Raw genomic sequence first — 22808 nt, 5'->3', positions numbered from 1 at the left:
TGTAATCACAAGGTGAAAACCTTTTAATCCCCTGTTTCATGAGGGAAGCGATTTTGTGTCTGGAAAGGTTTATAAAGCTATGAAATGATCTGAAACCAGACGACACAGCAGGACTGATTTATGACATGGACAAACATTACACTTTCAAAGAGAACTAGTGCAAAAAAACTGATAGCACGACAAATATGATTCCTTTTTTTTTTTGCATCTTTAAACTGAAGATGGCGACATTTTAACAGTCCAACTTCACTGACAACGGCGACAGATGGAAACTCTACGACTGATGGATGCAATCATCAGTCAGCTGAAGCCTAACTGCTTGTTAAGTTTGTACCCTGTCAGACAGATAAAGCGCGCTGCACGGACGTGTGTTCAGACGGACGTGCAGAAAGCCAGTCAGAATAAAATGAAAAAAAAAAATCTGTTTTTTTCTGTGGCAAGAAATGAAAAGAGACATGTTAGTTTCTCACCAGACAGCTGTTCTTTGCTGGATATCTTTGGGTGGTCAGTAATCTGATTTACTTACATGTAAATGTGTAAAAGCCCAGCACCACGTCTGTGCCTGATACAGTCGTACCGGCACTGCACAAGCTGCCATTCTACCATATCAGTGTCACTGCTGTGTTGATAATATGCCAGATAATATCTGATCAATAGCAGCCCAGAAACTGACCAGTGATGAATGAGGTAGATGGTAGCTGACAAATGGTGAGCACGACAACGGACGGGCTACACCCTATAACCGTCCACCTGTATAGTGTCGCATTAATGTAGGTGGAGCTCATAAAGTGGCCATTGAGTGGATGTACAAGGTAATACAAGCTATTAAAGTGAACAGAATGTAGATTCAATCATTTCAAAAAGTGGGTCAGAGTAAAGACACACATTTCTAGTTATGGTTCCAGTTCTAGTTCTAGTTATGATACTTAATGCTAAGCACAGGAACAAGAAGTACATAGAAGGGAAAAGAGACACACCTCAAAAGAAAGAGAAAGGGAGGAGCCATGAGGGGAGGGAAGGCAGGAAAATGCAGGCTCAGTGAAAGGAAGCTGACGTGATTGGGCAGGAGAGGTGGGGGAGGAGTCCACCTTTGGCATCCCATAGATCTGGTTTAATTGGCCGACAGTTACGTACTCCTGGAGGCCAGGAGGGACACGCAGACATAGGCAGGAGGAGAATAAAGAGGAAAGGCATGAGACAGGTCAAACAGTTAAAGACAGAGCAGCACGCAAATGACAGTTACCAATAAAAAGGAAATGTACTGTATCTCCCTTTATAACGTCCCATTACACACTGTACAAGAAACATTAAAGACTATCTCTTTTCTCCTGTTTCTCAACATCTCTGCCTCAATAACTGTCTGCCACATCTGCAGCATGCTGTCAATTACCACGGACCATCAGTTCCTTGAAAAAGCACTGACTTAAAACACACTGCCTAATAGAAGGCAGTTGGCAGGTGCTTTAACAGAAGGCAGTCATTTCCACAATCTCTTCTACCTAAAAAGGAACAAAAGAGAAAAATAACGACTAAAAATGAACCTAATGAAACTAAATCACCTGCCCATCGGCATCTGTAAGGCTTTGTAAAGTGATTCATGACATCTTATGACACAAATGATCCACCATTTTGGCAGGGTTAGTCGGTCTAGGCTGATTCTGAAAGAGTCCTCTTTTTTTTTTTTACCTTTTTTACTGACCTGTGGCACATGGATTCACTAAATATGTTTGCAGAACTAACTAGTATGTCGATCTACATGACTACAAGATGAGGCGAAATCAAGAAGTAAGACAGTAAAAGAAGTTTCATTCAACTTTTCCCCCACGTCAGACAGCACATAGGAAGCATCGCAGTGAGAGTGGCAATCGTGGCATCGGGGGCAGTCGTGGGCTGGAGGTTAGGGATCTGGCCCTGTGACCGGAAGGTTGCCGGTTCGATCCCCAGGGCTGACAGCTCATGACTGAGGTGTCCTTGAGCAAGACACCTAACCTCCAACTGCTCCCCAGGCGCAGTGGATAGGCCCACCGCTCCGGGCAAGTGTGCTCGCTGCCCCCTAGTGTGTGTGTGTGTGTTCACTAGTGTGTATGTGGTGTTTCACTTCACGGATGGGTTAAATGCGGAGGTGGAATTTCCCCGTTTGTGGGATCAAAAAAGTATCACTTAACTTAATAAACATCGAGGTCAAGGTCATTTTACTCCAACTGTATATATTTAATGTAAAAAAAATCTCAATGTAATTTAGTGATTTGATCACATTTTGTTAACTACACAAACTTGCTAGCCTCCATGTAAAAGGTGCAGTGAGTAATGACGTAGCTGGGCTAGTAACATTAGCTGAAGGAGCAGGCGACAGCATTTGTCTATTTATCTTACAGACTTTAGACTGACTGCCTTTTCGGTTTAAACTTCAAGCAATGTGTTACAAGTTCTACATGATTTTTGGAGGGAGGGGTTAATATAGTACTTTCTACCATATTTAAAATATAAAGTATAGAACTTTCTGGGCTCGCAGTATTTGTTAAAAGATACCTACAGTAAAATATTCCAGTGACTGAGTCAAATATGCCGGTAAATTAGTTCAGTGTGCCAGTGGCTTGACAAGCAAAGAACTAACCCTGCCAGTATGGCAGAACGATCCCTAAATGCAGCACAATGGCATTTTCAGTATTTTGAGTCATTGTTTATTCTGTTCCATTACAAAATATGGAGAAATGCATGAAAATACTCTCAATGGTAAGTAACCATATGCTTCAAATAGGGCAGATAGAGATGAGGCTGAAAAACACTGAAGTATTCCTTAAAGATCACTTACAATGTCATTAATAATGCAGTGGTTACGCAAATGCATAAGCCAAGAAATGGGTCATGTATTAATCAGGAAATTTATCAGTATGCAGCCTGCATGCACACTGTCAAGAGCAGACAGCGAGAAAAGAGCTGAGAGAGAGAGAGAGAGAGAGAGAGAGAGAGAGAGAGAGAGAGAGAGAGAGTGTGTAAGAGACAGGTGAAGTAATGAAGGTGTGAGCGCTATGATACCTCGCGGGCAGCAGCTACAGCTGGGTGAAGCGTAAGTGAAAGGCCGTGCTGAGTGGAGCTGCTGAGCTGAGGGTTGCTCTTATACATCCTATAAACATCCTCCATCCTGCAGTACTCCTGAGAGCAGCCAGTGCATTTACACAGGACAAGAGTTCACGCTGTCAGTCACTGCTGTACATACAGTCCTCTGTCAGCTTTATTCACACTCACATTCACTCACAAACAGGCCAACACTCTCTAACTGTAGCAGTGAGTCCATCAGGGATTAGAAATGGTTAAAAACATGAAGACTGACAATACATGTTTTTCACAGAACATAGTCTTTCAGATTTTAAAATGCAGCTAAGCAGTTAATGATTTAGTGTTGTTGTTATTTATAACAGGCCTACATATACAGTATGTATGTAAGCCTAATAACAATTAATAGAAGAACATTAATAATCGTTCTTTTTTTTTTTGTTCTAACTGCTTACTTACTGGACAACAGAACAAAAACCAAAAGATGCAGTTTCTAGTCCCTAAATCTATGAAGATAACGTTATTAAGATAAGATAAGATAAGATAAGATAAGATAAGATAAGATAAGATAGACTTTTATTATCCCACTGGGGGAAATCTAGTTACAGCAGAATACAGAGTGAGCAGATAAAGAGCAGTAAGTAGACAAAGACGTGCATCATACAAAATACTAATATAAGATCTATAATACTATAGAAATAAATAAATAAACAGGGCGCCTGTTAGCAGAAAAATATAAAAAATAAAAATAGAATTAAGAAACGATACAAATTTACAGTAATAGCCCTATTAACCGCAATATAAATGAATCTAAAAGTGTCTGACTTTTCCCCTTTAAGACAGTCTGTGAAAAACACTAGCTTCATTTTTTTGTTTTCGAGTTTTTTTTACCATTTTAAATCCCATTTCAAGTTCCTTGTATTCTTTCTGCAGATGTGCTGGTGTGCAGGACAGAATGCGCACGCATTATATCACACACTCTCACAACAACATGACGAAACAGCTTCCTCAGGTGGAGTGACTTCCTTTCAAGTGCGCTGTTTACACTCAGCCTAGGTCACAAAAGTAATTCAGTGCAGTGAACGTCCACGATGTACACATTCAGTAGCACAGTCTGAGATGACTGGCCAGCAGTGTGAGAGGGCGGGGACTGCACTGGGCAGTGTTTTGACGTGAGTGGATAGTGGAGGTCAGAAACACTCAAGCCACATGCACTGACCGTTAGCTTTGTTACCTCCGAAGGCCTGCTGGCATAAAAACTGCTGGAGGAAGTGTAAAAATAGGGAGCGGTCGGCCGGCGGAGGGGACTCTGGAAGCGGGCATCGTCTAACAGGTCGGTCTCGCTGATGCGAAGCACATCCTGTTTAAAGGTTTACATGTCAGCCACTGACTGCCTTGCAGGGCTTTCATTTCCTGTTTCCCCACTCAGACGTGATGGGTATCGTTTATAAGACGTTGCACAGGATGTGCAGATACCAACAACTCTAACGATCTGTTTGGATTCACAAAAGCTGGAATTGTCTGAGCAAACTTCCCTCGCAGGCATTAACCCCACTGTTTTAGTTTCATTCCAAGAGCATGATGGAACATTGCCGTGTAAAGGTCCATGAGCTATGAGTTCATTCAGGGTAACATGGACCAGAATGGGATGATATTAGGAAGTAGGTAAGAGAAAAGGGGGAATATAAAGCCATTACTTCACTGTTTTGACACACCATTCCAAAATGTAAATGCAAGTCTTATTTCACACACACACAAAAAAAAAAACAGACTTACCTCCTTCATTGTGTTGGAGCTCTTAGGGAAAGTTCTGCCTCCAGTTAGGCTGAGGTATCTCTTCTCCAGACAAGCTAGACGCTCCTTCTCCTGCAAAACCCACACATATGGGAGGATGTGAAAGACGGGTAGTGGTGCAGATAAAGCAATGCCAATCCAAATTCTTTCCTAAGGCTTTTTTAAAAACCCATCGCATTGTTTATCCCACCGTCATAGAGCTAAATACTATCCACAATGGTAGCAATGAGAGAGGGTTTAAGTTATATATATAAATGTTTGCACTGGGTTCATATTTTACATTTTTATTCTGTTTTATTTTTCCCTAAGGTCCACATTTGTGTGGATTTATGGACCATTTTTATGTGACCATTTTCCAACCTCTCTTTATCACTTATGCTGTATTTACATGTGGTCGATAGACACACGACTGCCACCCGGATATTCCATTGTTTCATTGGAAAAATCTGACACCGCCAGCAGCAGCATTCTCCAGACTGCAGTGGTAAGAGGAACGCACCATAAAGAATTCAGTTTTCCAAGCATTTCCCATTCACCACAGCGATGGTATAACTGGGACCCATGGTTGCCAGAAGTCAGGATTTATTGAATTCCAGATGAACCCAGTACACAACAAAAATGCATCCTCCTACCTTTTCCCATATTAAATAAACATCTACATTGCTTAAGCTCCTCTGAAAAGGATATATTTTCACCGGTCATCCTGCCAACATTTGTGTGGCTTTATGCACCCGTTGGTCACAGACCACTACGAGAGGCAGAACAATGTTTTTTCAATGCATTAATTAAACAGGCTGTTTCTGTTGCTGTCTTAAATACTGATATACATACATGGTCTCTGCTGTGATTGGCTGCTTGTACTTCACCTCTTTCAAATAGAACTCTAGGCTGAATCACTCCTTGTAACCTCATTGTCAGTGGGCGGAGCTAAACTGCTATAGGCTAAATTGGTGAATGTAAATGTGGTTAAATGACAAAAACAATGAATTCAGAACTTTAACACTGCTTACATACTTCCTCAAACTCCTATTACAAATATTTGTTCATGATATGGGCCCTTTAACGTGGAAAATGAAACTAGTTGCAATGCCACTGTTTGGACTGTGGTTAAGCTTCATCGAAAACATGGTCACATATTGTGTGGCTGTTGCCCACAAGCAGCGCGTCACACTATGCACGTTCTGAAGTACCTGACCACCTGAAAGGGATTGAATTTAATGATTTTTAATGCAGATTATCTGCTGATACCAAACCTGATCGGTCAGGTATCCGATCAGGTTTGGTATCAGCAGATAATCTGCATTAAAGGACCTGAATCAGTATCAGGGGCAAAGAAACTTGGTGAGAGCATCCCCAGCCATCACAACACATTCTGTCTTACTGAGTAAGCAATTTCAAGAGGCTAATGTGACCTAATGCACAGAATGCTGGTGTACCTTCTGAAGCAGCTGCAGCGTGACACTCCTGTCCTTGGACAGCCTCTCACACTCCTGTGCGGCCTGCAAGCCCAGCTGACTGGCCTGGTTCTCCAGCGCTGCCACCTTCTCCTGCACAGCAACCAACGTCAGTCCAAACAGACTTGAGATTTTAAACAACAGCGCTGACAAGGATGGCTACAGCAGCCAGAAAAAAACCTGTGCTGTTTTTCTACTGTATTGCTTCCTGCTCCCCTACTTAAACACTGGTTTGACGTAGTAGCCAAAACGTGAGATTTAAGCAGGTTAATTGAATTGTTCTTTGTGGATGTTAGATATCACGATGGCAATATGAGAAACAATATATTTAAAACAGTTCATCAGTGACTCTGTGTGCTGCAAATACTTTCTTCTGTGTAAACAGAAATATAACTAATCTTTAATACAAATAATGTATAATGTATAATGTAAAAGCACAATTCACTATTCAGCAAAATAAAAAATAATGTAACACTAATAGCTACTTAAATCAGAACCTTATGTTTTGCGCAGTGTTATGCTGAAAAACAGGCCTCATTCTCTGAACAGCTTATAAAATAAAAAAGCAACCAAATATATATTTTATTTCTTTAAGAATGCACATCTGTTGTGACAGTTGCCATTACTGCTTCATACACTTTACAACAGTAGGTATAAGAATAGTCATGTTTGAGTCAAGAGTACTAAACTGTGCACATGTGGCTGTTTAGTCGAATATTTAAGTTATTTGCTCTCCACATAGGCAAGCATAGATCAACACCAGTCCAGGGAAGAGGTTGTTGGTTCTAACGCTATGCCTAATTACATCACTCTGGCACTGAACGTGTGTACGCTCATGACAGCCCATAACAATGTGTCTATCATGGAAACATGGAAACTCATATTGCAGGATCAGTCATGGGCTGGAGGTTAGGGAACCAGCCCTGTGACCAGAAGGTCGGCCGGTTCGATCCCTTCGGCTGACGGTCCATGACTGAAGTGCCCTTGAGGAAGGCACCTAACCCCCAATTGCTCCCCGGGTGCCGTGGATAGGGCTGCCCACTGCTCTGGGCAAGTGTGCCCCCTAGTGTGTGTGTGTTCACTAGTGTGGGTGTTTCACTGCACAGATGGGTTAAATGCAGAGGTCTAATTTCACAGTGTGCAAACACAGAGACAAATGGTTGTTAATTCATTCAATAATGACAAATGTATCATTGACTTGTCAGTTCTACATTTTCTGATTTCTCTTCAGATGAGCAAATACTTCTGCAGCCGTATTGCTTAGTTACTTTGTTTTCTGCAGCTACAGAGTTAATACGGATTTATTTCAGAGCACCAAAGCCATTTCCACAGCTTTCAGTGCTTAAAGTCCCCAGTAGCTCAAACACTGTAGACATTAGGACTACACTACAGAGCAGGTATTGACTGTGTTCAGGAGTAGGTGAGTTCTGTACCTTCCGCTTGGTCACGCTGCTCTGGTACTGAGACCTTTCCTGCAAGAGCTGCTGGGAGATGGTCTCGCGCTCCTCTTCCAGACTGCTCTCCTTTTCCAGCTGCTGGAACTCAAGGTCCTCAAACTGCTTTGTTTCTGCCTCCAGAGTCTCTGCTTCCTATAGAACGCATCCACACACACACACCAAGCATGAGGTCGGTAAGCATGTGGAGTCCAAGGGCAGCTAGAGAGGCAGAGGGCACTGGGCAGGACATCCAGCCTTATAGCACAGCCACTGCACGCAAAGCAACATGCTGCAGGGCATGAGATGAGTGCTTTGACTTGATAAAGACTATCCACTATTTGCAGTCATATGTAAAACACCCAGTAAAATCCTCTACAGAGAACAAACTTAAATATGACATTAGCTGCCAGTTTTAGTGCACAATTTCTATTTATTTGCTGAGCTTCACATATTGGAAAAACACTGTAAATATATATATAGAGCGTGGAATAACTATATAGTTTAACATGGCCATTTTCAACCACTCATTATCCCTAGAATTAAACATGTTGTTTCGTTACTGCCTTTAAGACTGATATATGTAAATAACCTCTTTTCTGATTGGCTGCCCTGTATTGTGCCTCATTCCAAAAGCAGCCTAGGCTGAAATTTACAGAAATGTTTAACTCAGACTGATATTTAGGGGCCGCATGAAAAAATAAGACTATGTCTAGCTATGTTAACACCACGTTAAATCATTTTCCCAACACCTTCCCCCTCAATAACTGCAGTAACAACACTCTTTATCCCTTCAGCATGAATGGGCAGGGGGCTAAACTGCTGTAGGCTGAATGGGCATATAATAATAGGCATATGATAGGCATGGGCTACAGAGTGAACAATATGTTTTGAAACTTGTATGTTTATATTCTACCTCAAACTCAAAAAAGCAAGGAAAATGTGGTTGTCCATTATATGGCCCTTGTATATCTACATGTAGCAATGTACTAGGCCTTGTCTCTGCTGCTGCTGCTGCTGCTGCTGCTGCTGCTGGGAAAAAAAACTTTGCTTGATCTGCAGTGAATCCCAGATGCTTCCAAAACAAGTCTCAAGGACATTGGGCAACCCTTGATGTCATGTCATAAAATGCTTTTGACATGGAAAAGCCCGGAGGCTGACAGAGTTTGTGTCATCGCTGCTTTCTCAGAGCAGCCCATGGGTTTTTTTCTCTCTGTAAAGAGGACTAGTCATCAAAAACTGGGTGCTTTCTGCTGTCTCCAGAAAACACAGACTGACAAGGCTTTCTCAGCACCCTGATGAGGACAGCTCTAACAAAATGAGGAAAAATTTCAGACAAAGCACCATTCCAGAGTCTACCAAGTCAGAAATCTTCAGTATACAGAGAAACAGACAACTTTCCCTTCTAATCCCAGAATGTTTGGATGCAAGTGTGGATAGACAAGGTAGGCAGGTGACACAATCAACCAGTTAATCTCTACGTTAACAGATTAGTAGGGATGTTAGGGGTTAGAAGTAGCTTCGGTAAGACACTGCAAACCCAAACGCAAACGTGCACAGCTGCAGAGAGCGCTCATACATTCAAAACAAAGCTGACCCTGAGATCACCACACAGCCTACTGTCTTCTTATTGGCTCAAAACAAGGGTAAAAAAGGGCACCCAGAAGAAATAAAGGAATAGTTCTGCCAAAAAAAGCTAACAGTGAATAAAATCTAGCAGCCACTGAATGATTTTCCTATCATAAAGCTGATTTATTAGCATTCTGTAATGCTAATGTTTAGATTTTGTTCATCATTAGTGCTGAAGCGAGGCTTATTTAGTCACTATTCCTTTGAAACTGGTACTGGATGATGCAGATTTCATTTTTTAAGGTCATGACAGATTCCATGAATTATTTCTATCCAAAAAGGCAAAAAGAGCCCAGCGTCATACTTGTGCATTTGCATCATGCATACCAACATCCCACATTTGCTGAAGTCTCCAAAATGACTGGTGGGGATTGTGTGTGTGTGTGTGTGTGTGTGTGTGTGTGTGTGTGTGTGTGTGTGTGTGTGTGCTCAGAGACTGGAGTTGGTGTGTCTGGATCCACAGAGGGTCATTTGAGATTGTGGATAGCAGCACGTCTGACAGTCCTGATGTCTGCAGGGGGCGAGACTGACCCTTTTGAGTTGTTCCTGTAACTGCTCCCTTAGAGACTCAGGGCAGTTATGGAGCTGGCTCTTCAACTCATTGTAGGTGTCCTGAAGCCTCTCCAGGGCTTCCCTCTTGGTGTCAACATTAGCTCTTTCCTAGAGAAACCGTCCAGGGGTAGAGAGGGAGAGAGAGAGAGAGAGAGAGAGAGAGAGAGAGAGAGAGAGAGAAAGAGAACACACTGCTCAAATCCACGCCATGCACAAGCATCTGTGGTTAGAGGACACAACAGATTTGGTTGGGCCAGAGAAGACAGAGACTAAACCTACTGCATTTATTAGAACATAAGCTACACTCAGTGGACTCCACGGTAAAATTATACACAGTAATTAACTCCCTGCACATCACGGCTATACAGGACTGAAGGCCTTCAACAGGGCCGAACAGGCTTCTATTCTCGGCATGCCTTAGGCTTTGGCTCAAGTGATATTCCACTGGTATGTGCATGATGCACCTCAGTCTAACATCAAATGGCTTATTTCCTCCAGTCTGGCAATCATTCAATACCACAGTGGGTGCTATTTTGTAGCTAGCCTTTTCTTTCTTCCATCTTAGAAAGAAAGATTTGCCACGGCAGAGTAATTATTACTGGAAAACTGAAGTTAGTCCTTAGAACGTTCTAGGTCTACATTGACATGCCTGAATGCATACGGACCACATTCATGCATTTTTCTGTCCTCCAGACGACTAAAACATTCCAAGACACGACACATATTTTTCCTTACTCTGTCTGTGCAGTTAAGTCAAATGTGACTAATAACAAACTGGGACGATAGAGAGTGGAGAACATATATAAACTTAAAAAGCTAACAATTCAATGATGACCCAGTGAAAGAAATTTACTACTGTGATCACAGTGGACAGAGTAGGGCATTTGATACAGTCAACATCAATCTCGCATACACTGCTAGCACATGAAGGTACAGACACATGGAAACGTCTTATAATCTGACGGATGGGATTGTTGAATGTGACTTCAGTGTGCTAAGCTACCACTGCTATAGAGCTACCAGAGCTTACAGATGGCGTAAAAAGCTAAAAAAAGGTCTTTATTGAAACACTTGAGTCAAATATCCAGTGACAAAGCACGGAAAAACACGAAAGCAACACTCTCCAAACAATTTGTAGCTAAAAGCAGAACTTATTTACCTTAAATAGCCAATAGCTAGTTGCCAATAATAGCCAATGGCTAACTAGCACGGCAATTAGTATGAAAAAGCATCAACTGTGGACTTTTTGTCATCTTTAATTATGCTTAAAGGAGAACTATTATGATTACTCAGAATCACTGCTTCCTTAGACCCTCTTGACATGAGTTCTCACTATGAAGTAGGCCTGAAGCTGTTTAACTGCTATGCTACAGCCTGCGTTCACAAATAGGTGAAGATATCTACACTATGCTTCCTCTCTAGAAACTATCTATGAAAAGAAAAGGTTAACTGTAATAGGATGCCGATTTAATACCGTGAACAATCAGAGACCAGCCTCAGATTTAATACCGTGAACAATCAGAGACCAGCCTCAGATTTAATACCGTGAACAATCAGAGACCAGCCTCAGATTTAATACCGTGAACAATCAGAGACCAGCCTCAGATTTAATACCGTGAACAATCAGAGACCAGCCTCAGATTTAATACCGTGAACAATCAGAGACCAGCCTCAGATTTAATACCGTGAACAATCAGAGACCAGCCTCAGATTTAATAACGTGAACAATCAGAGACCAGCCTCAGATTTAATACCGTGAACAATCAGAGACCAGCCTCAGATTTAATACCATGAACAATCAGAGACCAGCCTCAGATTTAATAACGTGAACAATCAGAGACCAGCCTCAGATTTAATACCGTGAACAATCAGAGACCAGCCTCAGATTTAATACCGTGAACAATCAGAGACCAGCCTCAGATTTAATACCATGAACAATCAGAGACCAGCCTCAGATTTAATACCATGAACAATCAGAGACCAGCCTCAGATTTAATACCGTGAACAATCAGAGACCAGCCTCAGATTTAATACCGTGAACAATCAGAGACCAGCCTCAGATTTAATACCGTGAACAATCAGAGACCAGCCTCAGATTTAATACCGTGAACAATCAGAGACCAGCCTCAGATTTAATACCATGAACAATCAGAGACCAGCCTCAGATTTAATACCGTGAACAATCAGAGACCAGCCTCAGATTTAATACCGTGAACAATCAGAGACCAGCCTCAGATTTAATACCGTGAACAATCAGAGACCAGCCTCAGATTTAATAACGTGAACAATCAGAGACCAGCCTCAGATTTAATACCATGAACAATCAGAGACCAGCCTCAGATTTAATACCGTGAACAATCAGAGACCAGCCTCAGATTTAATACCATGAACAATCAGAGACCAGCCTCAGATTTAATACCATGAACAATCAGAGACCAGCCTCAGATTTAATACCGTGAACAATCAGAGACCAGCCTCAGATATAATACCGAGAACAATCAGAGACCAGCCTCAGATTTAATAACGTGAACAATCAGAGACCAGCCTCAGATTTAATACCGTGAACAATCAGAGACCAGCCTCAGATTTAATACCGTGAACAATCAGAGACCAGCCTCAGATTTAATACCGTGAACAATCAGAGACCAGCCTCAGATTTAATACCGTGAACAATCAGATACCAGCCTCAGATTTAATACCATGAACAATCAGAGACCAGCCTCAGATTTAATACCGTGAACAATCAGAGACCAGCCTCAGATTTAATACCGTGAACAATCAGAGACCAGCCTCAGATTTAATACCATGAACAATCAGAGACCAGCCTCAGATTTAATACCGTGAACAATCAGAGACCAGCCTCAGATTTAATACCGTGAACAATCAGAGACCAGCCTCAGATTTAATACCATGAACAATCAGAGACCAGCCTCAGATTTAATACCGTGAACAATCAGAGACCAGCCTCAGATTTAATACCATGAACAATCAGAGACCAGCCTCAGATTTAATACCGTGAACAATCAGAGACCAGCCTCAGATTTAATACCGTGAACAATCAGAGACCAGCCTCAGATTTCATACCGTGAACAATCAGAGACCAGCCTCAGATTTAATACCGTGAACAATCAGAGACCAGCCTCAGATTTCATTATCAGTTTGATTATCAGTTTGGTGGTCTACCAGGCATTGCAGGATTGTTATGAGTCCTATTTTTTTGACATTTAATTATAAAGATTACATTTTTTTTACTCATTTCCTTTGATTGGTTTTAACTTTCCGTATTTTCCTTTTGCAAATTGTTTATATTTTATCTAATATATTCAGATACATCTCTTTTTATTAACTCGTTCTTCATAGCTGGAACTTGTACTAACTTACTTTGACATAATATTAAACAAAGGATGGTCCCTGACTTTTGCACGGTACTCTATATTCTGTTAAAGAAATGACCTGGAGGCGTTTTCTGAGCACATTCGGAGTGCGTGACCCTGTGTTTCTTATAGCACTTTCAGCCGAAAGGTCAGACCTTCCGAAATTCCCGCTATCCTTCCAAAAGCCTTCAAAGTGCAACCTAGCAAGAAGAACCGCCACAACCACTAGCAAGAATAGCCAGCAAGAACAACCACCACAAACCACACTGAGTGTCACGAGCTTCAAAAAGCGAACGCAAAGAAGCCTTTATGCACAAGATCCACCGGGAAACTTCAGCTTGACTGAGTCTTGCCCCACTCAAGGCTACTAAAGCCAGCACGTTAATCCCCAAGTTTGAGTTTGCGTTAAGCTAAAAGGCTTAGAGACAGAGGGAATGAGAGAGACGGAGAGACACAAAGAGAGAAGCAGAGAAGGTGTGAGTGTGCAGGGGAGCGATGAGTGGGTTACAGGTTAATGAAGGCTGATTAGTGAAGCCAAACTGTGTGTAGAGGACCTGATGAGGGACCATGAGAATATAAAATTGACCTCTCCTGAAAGTAGCCTGTATTAACAATGAAACTGGTAAGATGTTAATTTGAACTAAACCAGTGAACCAATAAGCTCCTCAGATCCTCTGATGGAGATGGCCAGATGTGATGGATAATGGGTTTGACTAGTTTTGTAACTGTGTCCCTTTATTTGTCTTTTTTTGTTTTACCTGGGGATGGCAAAAGCGACCAGCATAGGTCTGGAGTGGCCATCCTGGAGAATAGCATGCCTTTAAGGAATGTCAAAGACCAGAGAAGGCTGTTCAGTCCAGAGAGGCACACCAGCATCACACACACACACACACACACATACACACTATATGGACAGAGCTGACTTGTGACTCAAACATTTAAGAATGTCATGTGAGGAACTATATAGCTTAAATAAAGAAAGCTTCTGAAGAACACAAGCCTAGTGATTTAACACAACCTCCTACAAATGTTTCAGCCAAAAAAAAAAGAATTTACACAATTTTCTCTTCACTCCTTAAGAACCTGCCTGGTGCCTTAAGTTTCCATGTAGCTAGGAAAAATATGGGGTGGGAAATGTATGACAGATTTGCTCAAAGGAGCCACACATTCAACAGAGAATCAACAGATCACCAAAGGTCTACCCACCTAGGCAATCAGTCTGCTGATCCACCCACAACATACAGTACACTAGGCTGTACCTAACTAGAGATACTATCACGATTGCCAATTAAGTCCATTGTTAATCAATACAATTGAAATATCTGTAAACATGCTGTCCACGGCTTTGAGACGCATTAATTATACTTGTTCTCAGTCTGTTTTCTAGCTTTCTTTTAATGAGCAATGTTAGTCCATGTCCCGAATCAGCCCCAATGTTATCTGGCTTTGAAACGTTCTATAGCAGCATGAGATAGAATTTGTTTCTTGTCTGTGCTTTCCTCATGAAACATGAACAAGGGCTTAAAAGATTTTTTCATGCTATGAGTACATCAGTTATTAAAACAAATACTGACAGTAGCCTTTTGGCTTCGTCACAGGGTACAACTTTAGCCAGTTTTCCCTATACAGCAATGTATAGGCTGTAAAGACGAGACTAAACCAAAAACCACCAAATTATTCCAAGAACAAAGGTTAGCCTTTCTTTTGTTTTTCTCTGATGTGGGCAGACACGGCCATGTGGTGTTACCACATTAACTGCTGTGCTGAGGAAGGTGTCATGGATACTGATTAAGAGGATCCTCAGTCTGTCAGCATAAGGAGCAGCCTGGGGAGCATTCACTGCTCATTTTTCTGTGTATTCTGATGGCACGCTTGTGGTGCAGGAAAGCACCCGACCTGCTACTCGAGAGTATATTTCACACAGTATCATGAGCCTCAGGAGCATTCAATACAAAGTGATGCATACAAACTCTCAACGGTTAATCAATGTAGCTGTTTATACCCAACGTGTACAACAAGCAGTGCAGCATCGCATATGACGTGATTCTTTTTTTTGGCCCATGCTACTATAGCAGCATGTACAAAATTAATTAATTCATTAATTAAGAGACCCATATTAGTCCCACAATGGGGAAATTTCCCCTCCACATTTGACCCGTCCGTGAAGTGAAATACCACATACACTCTAGTGAGCACACACTCACTAGGGGGCAGTGAGCACGCTTGCCCGGAACGGTGGGCAACCCAATCCGCAGCACCCGGGGAGCAGTTGGGGGTTAGGCGTCTTGCTCAAGGACTCCTCAGTTGTGTGCTGTCGGCACTGGGGATCGAACCGGCAGCATTCCGGTCACGAGGCTAGTTTCCTAAACATCCAGCCCATGACTGCCCCAAAATATGGGGATTAGTGGGGCATGATGATTGTTTGGTGGACAGTCACCCTCAGTCAATGAGGCTGGGCATGCCCAAGTCATCACATAAGCTTACAATACTTTCTGGCTTGCCACGTACCTACAATGCAAAACTAGAAGCACATTCAGACACTTGGCAGACCGACTGTATTTGGGGTAAGGGGGAAATTGTGTAGGTGTGTTTTTTGGCTGAACTGTGGCTTTAAAATAATATTCCTTGTTCCTAACAGCATTTTTCCTAAGCATGTGTTTATGTTTATAGAAGCCGATGCAATGGAATATTGCATTGTTATGAGCATTCAGGTCTTCAGTAAGCTGTGAGATGTATATGTTTTGTACCTTGTCTTTCTCCCTCTGAATGGCATTCTCCAGTTCATTGAGTCTGTGCTGCAGTTGACTGATGACTTCAGTCTCAGCCTCGATCTGCTCAAGCTCTGCCTGCTTCTCACCCTGCAGTAAAGCCCTCTCCATCTCCGCCTGCAAAAAAAAACCCCAAAAATGTACGTACACACATGCCTCTGAGCTGCAGCTGACATTCCCTTCTCCTCCAGGCATTCCTTTAATCCAGCTCTTATCCTTTTTAATTAGGAAGGGACTTCTTTTGTGTGTATAAACCTGATTTACCCCACACACTCTGATCGTGTGAGGTGCTGGGGTTTGTGTGGGAGTAGTGCTCCTTTACTCAACCTGAGGCCGAGAAGGCCCAACAAAACGGGGTTTTGGGCTGAGTTCGGAGTGATTTTTCACATAAAACATCAAGCTTGAAGCACCAGTTTATCCTTGCATGACATCTTCTGTCGACCAAATCGGGACGCTTAGCAACAAAGTCAAGCACAGTTAAAAACAGTCTGCATGTGGGAGTGGGTTCAGGTCAGGCTTCGGACCTGCAGCATCAGTCAGGCCGTGTCAGATCAGGTCTCAAGGTCGTGGGTACGGATCCAGTAAGATATTAGCACCAGGTATTACACCTTAAATCGTTTTTTATTAAAACACAAAAGGGTTTTATTGCAGTAAATATGCATTTTGGTAGTGACTATTCTTAATGTTACACTTTTCAGACTTTGGGATACATTTACTTCAAAACAGTGGGATCAAACTGCTCACCATGTGGCCATGAGGGACAGGGATGCAGCCTCACTTCCTGCTCTAAAATGCAGTAGTGTGGCTAAAATAAGGCTCTCATAAAACTCTTTATGTTTTGGTAGCGAAATGAAAAGGTGGGACATTTTTAAGAAAAGTAAAAAAAAAAAGTCTATATAAATATTTTACTTTTATGGAATTTGTGGATGCGTGTGATATCTTTGCCAGCTTACTGCATGGCTTCAATTGTGAATGTGACCAGAGCAGACTGAGTGCTATAAACTCAGCAAGCAATCTGTGGAAGCATCTAGAATGCTAATATATACAGTAACTCATCCCAAAGCAAAGTGAAGAGAACCCAACCTCACCCTAATAGGCTCCGTTTACATTCCGAAACAGCCCTTCATTCCTTTCCAGTTGGTACAAATTTGTATTTTTGAGGTAATGAGCACTGACATTTTTCGAGGCAGTAATCATTAAAGCAATCCCATTACCATTTGAGTAAAGTCATTCTGTGCTTTTGTAATAGATTACGTTTCTGAATCACAACACTGCTTAAGAATTCTGCACCAGGATTTGGACTTATGAGTGAGATGACAATCTAACGAAGAATCTAATTTCAACTGGATTAGCTTTGCTGGAGGTGGTTCTGCAGTGTAATTTGTGGGATTTGACTGGTTAATTTGTACCTTGATAAAGCATCTGCATAAGTTCCCCAAATTACAGACCTCAGAGTTACGTTACTGGCACCACACTCTGTAAACACACTAAGGCGCGTAGATGTTAAGTTTTTACCTCGTTATGTGAAACAGGTAATGAACAGGACAAGATAAATAGCTATAAAAGGTGTTCCACATTCAGCTAATTAGAGGGGGTCACTTATTCTGTGAATACTGTCAGACTACTGACACTGCAGATTTATCTTGGATTAAAATCTTTAGATATTGTCGGTAAAACTAATTTATTAGATTGTGATGCGAGTGTGTTTGCTTGTGTATCTTACCTCCTGCTTGGACTCCTGTAGCTGCTGTTCCAGCTCTGTAATACGAACTTTCAGCTCATCAACCCTCGCCAGCACTCGCACCCGCTCCTCTTCCAGATAGCCCAGCTCCAGAGTGGACCCACCACCAGACAACACAGAGTCTTCCACCTACATACACACATGCGCACACACACAAGAGCAGTTTAATGGTTGGAGAGGAGTCTTTAAAATATTGTTTAAATGTGTCTTTTTCATGCAAACCTGTACCTGTACTTAAAGGGGAATTCAACCAATTTTTTAAATTTCTGAATGATTTACAGGCTGAGATGTAAACAGGCATTCAGAGTGATCTGATGTAAAAAGCTACTTTGTAGATAAACTTTACGAAGGAAACACAAAAAAAGCAACTATGGACATTTCATTTACAATCCAAAATGACCAGTGAACACACACGTCTTCTGAGCGTTCATATGCAATGTTGATGATGGTAAAATACTACAAACAAAAATATTAATATTATTAATATTATTTAAAAAAAAAAAAGAAAAGATTTCTGTGGGAACTGTTTAATCTCTGCATCTATCTCTCCATGTCCATATATCTCTGGGTTTAAAAATCTTCTCAAAGCTATCAGAAAACAATGTTTTATAAAGCAGGCATCATATTCCTAACCACTGCCTGTAATACCTGTCCTGGAGAGAGCATTTAGAGGTGTCTACCTCCCCATATGTCTGATTTCTATCATAATTATGGTGAATAATTGAATCATTCTGACTCTGCAAGTTTCTCTAGAACAGAGAATTTTACGTCAAATCACTTTAACATCTTAACCCCTTAAATATGCAGGACATTTGAAAAAAATGATGGAATTCACTCCAAGCACTCCAGTTAAGGCAACTGCACCATGAATGAAAGGAAACCTAGACGCAGCCTTCTAAGGTGGGGTTCATCGTTTTCAGTTCTTATCCTCTTGGTGCCCCTCCTGACAAATTTTCAAAACCATGTTTGGTGTCCAAAGTTTGCTTCTTTAGTTTCACACTGGAGCCATGAGGCCAATGTAGCTAACAATTAGTGTCACCCAGGATCTTTCTGGGTGACAGCAGGGTGACCACGTGTCATCTTTGTCCAGGACATGTTCTCGTTGTGAGAAAATAAAGTCTGGCCAGGATTTCTAAATGGCCCAAAATGTCTGGGATTTGTCTGGGATGCTGCCCTCCAGGCCCTAGTGTCCCCAAAAAGGGGTCACCTCACCAGGCACAGATTTCTCTTATATTAACTCAACTGTTCCAGTGCAAAAGTAATTTAAACACAAAAAATATAAACACACAGTCTTCAGAAACCACAATTATCTTGGCCAAAAGACTGAGTATGAGATAAGGGCGAAATCGTGAAAACAACTAAAATTGTACATTACTTTTGTAGATGGATAATGGTCATTTGTAATGGTGGGATGGATGAGTAATACAAAGAATACCCGCTGCCTGAGCTAGTGGAAAAAACAAGAGCAAAAATGCAAAACGTATTTCAATTTGTAGGAAAATGTTGCAGCTCTTGCTGCAAATTATACAGTGAATGATGAAGCTGAGATGCTTTTCCAACCACATCTTCATCCACAGTTTGCATTCTCACTTCTGTTATGCAGTATGTGATGATACAATGATTCCCTTAAGACTCAGGATGCTGAATAAGGGCTTGTTCACAGCCTGTGCCTCAACAAATCTTGTTTTGAGATGCATAACTCGATGTTCAGTTGTTTGTACATTACTTACTCTTGTTTCACACTAAACCAGCACAACACTCAGAGGTTCTGACCTGTGCATTGTCTCCGTTCAGCAGGGCGTGTGTTGTCCTCACCTCCTGGTGTGTGCTCTCTGTGCTGCTGCACTCCTCTCTCACATTCTCCTCATCGCTCTCCCTCTGCCTGGGCGCCATCCTCAACAAGGCTGTGTCCATGGAGGGTCGCCTGATGCCTGCTGCCTCGCCCGAACCCAATCCAGAGAAACCCATGGCCGGCTCGTCTCCCTTATTGTACTCCGCACACAGGTTCAGGATGGTCTCCAGCCGTTGACGCTCCTGCAGAACCACAGAGGAGCAAAGTTAGAAGAGCTGGAAGAGGAAAACAGCTCCAGTCCAGGGGACACTAATAGCAATCTGAGAGAGGCGGAAATAAACAGAAGCGTAGCTGTTTGGAGCTGCTCTTAACTATCAGGCCTGCAAGTTCTGACTCTCAGGACACTGAGCACAACATAATGAGCAGACAGCTGATCAGTGTGGTTCCTCCCTCTGCACCAACAAGTCGACATGGCTCCGATCTCCTGCTGCTCTGTCTCTGAAGGAAGGCGAGCAGCTGCCCTGAATTATGTCTCAAGCCCACCTTAAACCAAACATGGAGGCAATGACACGGTGACCTTTTAACACTGCATAGCAACTTTGATTCAAGGATCCGGACAAATCGGCTCCATTCTTTACTGCATCGCCGCATTTTTGTTTGTACATACTTAACAAATGAGAAATGATGGAATTTCTCCTTACCCTAAATGTAGTCAGTAAACCGACACATGTTTAGTGTCTGAAGTTTGCTTCTTTAGTTTTTACACTTTATCTATGAGGCTAGTGTAGCTAACAAGAAATGGAAGCCCACTGTCAATGTGCAATTTGTATATCAGTGCTGTAGGAAATAATCTAATATCTGCATGTTGTTTTTCAGTGTTTGACATAATTTGACATGCCTGTTGCTCTTTACAATGTGAGTACATTTCATGATAAATGGCCCAAAAGATACATCCTAAAATTACTCAGAAACAGTTCTGGTTCCATTGACTTACATTAAAAGTATTTTTTTTCCTTTCTCTGTAAAGTTACCATTTTGTTCCGACAGCAGTGAAACTTTCCTGGGGCAGTCGTGGGCTGGAGGTCAGGGAACTGGCCCTGTCACCAGAAGGTTGCCGGCTCAATCCCCAGTGCCGACAGTCCATGACTGAGGTGTCCTTGAGCAAGACACCTAACCCCCAATTGCTCCCCAGTGCTATGGATAGGGCTGCCCACCACTCTGGGCAAGTGTGCTCACTGCCCCTAGTGTGTGTGTGGTGTTTCACTTCATGGATGGGTTAAATGCGGAGGTGGAATTTCCCCGGTTGTGGGATTAAAAAAGTACAGCTTACCTATCACAAACTACTGGGCTGTCAAACAGTCTCAAACAGACTGACTAATGTGGTTTCTGACAGTTTATAACACATAAAAATGAACAAAAGTTAGAGGTGGGCAACATGACCATTTTTGTATCACTGTAATAATTACATCACTTGCTTTTCTGCATATCATGGATATCATCAGTGTCATCTGCATATGTACAACATTAATTAATCCCAAGATAATGAAAGTGTTAATAACACAGTGAATTCACTTAAGACAGCTAAACAGATGGCTAAGGTATGGGATAACGTCTAAATTCATTTGCTGACATTCTACTTTTTTCTGGTGTATACTGAGTAGCCACTCCCACCTCTGTCATCAGAGTAGTGCTTATTCCTCAGTGAAACTCAGTATGCGTGTGTGATACTTATGGTAACTAGAAAACGTCGTCTCTGTGAAGTACATTTTTCCCAGTACCTATAAAATGCAGTTCCTTGCGTCCTGGAGTTGAATTGGTTTTGTTCATTCTTCAATAATGTAGATCAAATTTATGTGATGGAAGTTTGTGTCATTTGCAAAACTGGACGCAGTTTTTTCAGAGTTTTTAAAATGGCTTTTATTGTGTTTAAATGCTATTTTTTGTGGCAGTTGTACACGTTTTTTCGATATGAGGCTACAGCCGTGCTGTGTTTTATCTCAGCACGGCCGACGTTGTGGAGAGGTGTGAACGGTTTTCGTGGCAGGGGGTTCTCACCCCTAACTTTTCACCCCACATTGCTCAATAGCAACTCAACACAAAGTCCCAGTATGCTACATTCCTGCTGACACTTCCTAACCATCTTGAGGAAAAAAGAAGAGTAGAAGAGTAGAAGGGTTTAGGTGTTTAGTCTAGACTCACCACATCGCACACCTTTTGTACTTAATCTGTGTTAAAGAAAATTCACAGAGGAAAACAGAGATGAAAGAGAAGACAGTGCTTAGCGTTCGAGGCGCTTCATCTCAGCTCACTCTCTGTAATGCTCTCTGAAGTCACGTTGAGATGGTGCTGCACTGTGATCTTGCATGATGAGGCTTCTCCAAACCCTCCATTAGCCAAACCTGTAATCTGCAGCCCACAGGCCCCACAGCTACAGCACTCTCAGTGATGTGAGAAGCACAGCTGGGGGCACTTGTCTACTGAAGCACCTCCAGCTCTTCCCAAACTACACACACAATTTATTATTTACTGCGTGATGAAATAGCTGCATCAGACTAACTAAAAAACACAGTAGTTATACTTCTGCTTGAAATGTGATTCTAAGACAAATATATTCTTAAAGGTAAAGGTTCCTAAGTTGCTTTTGGCTTGGAAAAAAACTTTAAATGGTGTAGCACTGCAGAGTGGAGGTTTCTATAAACTTTAAAGCTTCTTCACACTTGTACATCTAATTTCCAAAAACAGCTCTTTGAAGAATCGTCCTTTGAAACATTCTTCTGGTTCTTCTATGGTACCAAAGAACCCTTATGGGCACCTTTATTTTTAGCAGGGATGTCCTGATCCAGTTTTCTTTGTCTCCGATCCAATACGTCTACATTGGTGTTTCAGCTGATACTGAAAAAGACCCAATATGCCACATCATTTAAATGGCATCCTAAGCCATTAATTAATAGCTACAGTAAAATCATTTCTCTTATTCTGTACTGGTAGATATTCTGTACTTTTTAGTATATGTTTTACAGTGTGTTTAATATTGGTTTACGATGAAATCTGCCTGACCTGCTTGATGATCTGACTACCAGTTACCTAATATTCTGCAGTGAAATCACTTCATTTTTGATATATGATGTGGTGCACACTCTGAACTGATGCTATTTACCATGTCAGGAATACACTGTGATCTGATGTTGCTCCATTGAACGGGCTGTTTTTAATGCTG

The 22808-nt window shown here is 41.8% G+C and overlaps 1 protein-coding gene across 3 annotated transcripts in view; it reads right to left on the bottom strand.

The window, feature by feature from the left end:
- phldb1b (pleckstrin homology-like domain, family B, member 1b) overlaps positions 1–22808 on the bottom strand; it is a 112790-nt gene that overhangs the window by 16627 nt on the left and 73355 nt on the right. For all 3 annotated transcript variants that reach the window (XM_037546589.1, XM_037546590.1, XM_037546591.1), the window contains 10 exons: positions 19573–19833; positions 17782–17928; positions 16038–16175; positions 14049–14108; positions 9896–10024; positions 7736–7891; positions 6285–6395; positions 4831–4920; positions 3037–3153; positions 978–1136 (listed from right to left, as the gene is read on the bottom strand). In XM_037546589.1, coding sequence (XP_037402486.1) covers positions 978–1136; positions 3037–3153; positions 4831–4920; positions 6285–6395; positions 7736–7891; positions 9896–10024; positions 14049–14108; positions 16038–16175; positions 17782–17928; positions 19573–19833 — 1368 coding nt within the window. The remainder of the gene's footprint in view (positions 1–977; positions 1137–3036; positions 3154–4830; positions 4921–6284; positions 6396–7735; positions 7892–9895; positions 10025–14048; positions 14109–16037; positions 16176–17781; positions 17929–19572; positions 19834–22808) is intronic.

This window comes from Pygocentrus nattereri, chromosome 17 (assembly GCF_015220715.1).
Source record: "Pygocentrus nattereri isolate fPygNat1 chromosome 17, fPygNat1.pri, whole genome shotgun sequence".
Classification (NCBI taxonomy): Eukaryota; Metazoa; Chordata; class Actinopteri; order Characiformes; family Serrasalmidae; genus Pygocentrus; species Pygocentrus nattereri.
This window is presented reverse-complemented; position numbering and strand designations above follow the sequence as displayed.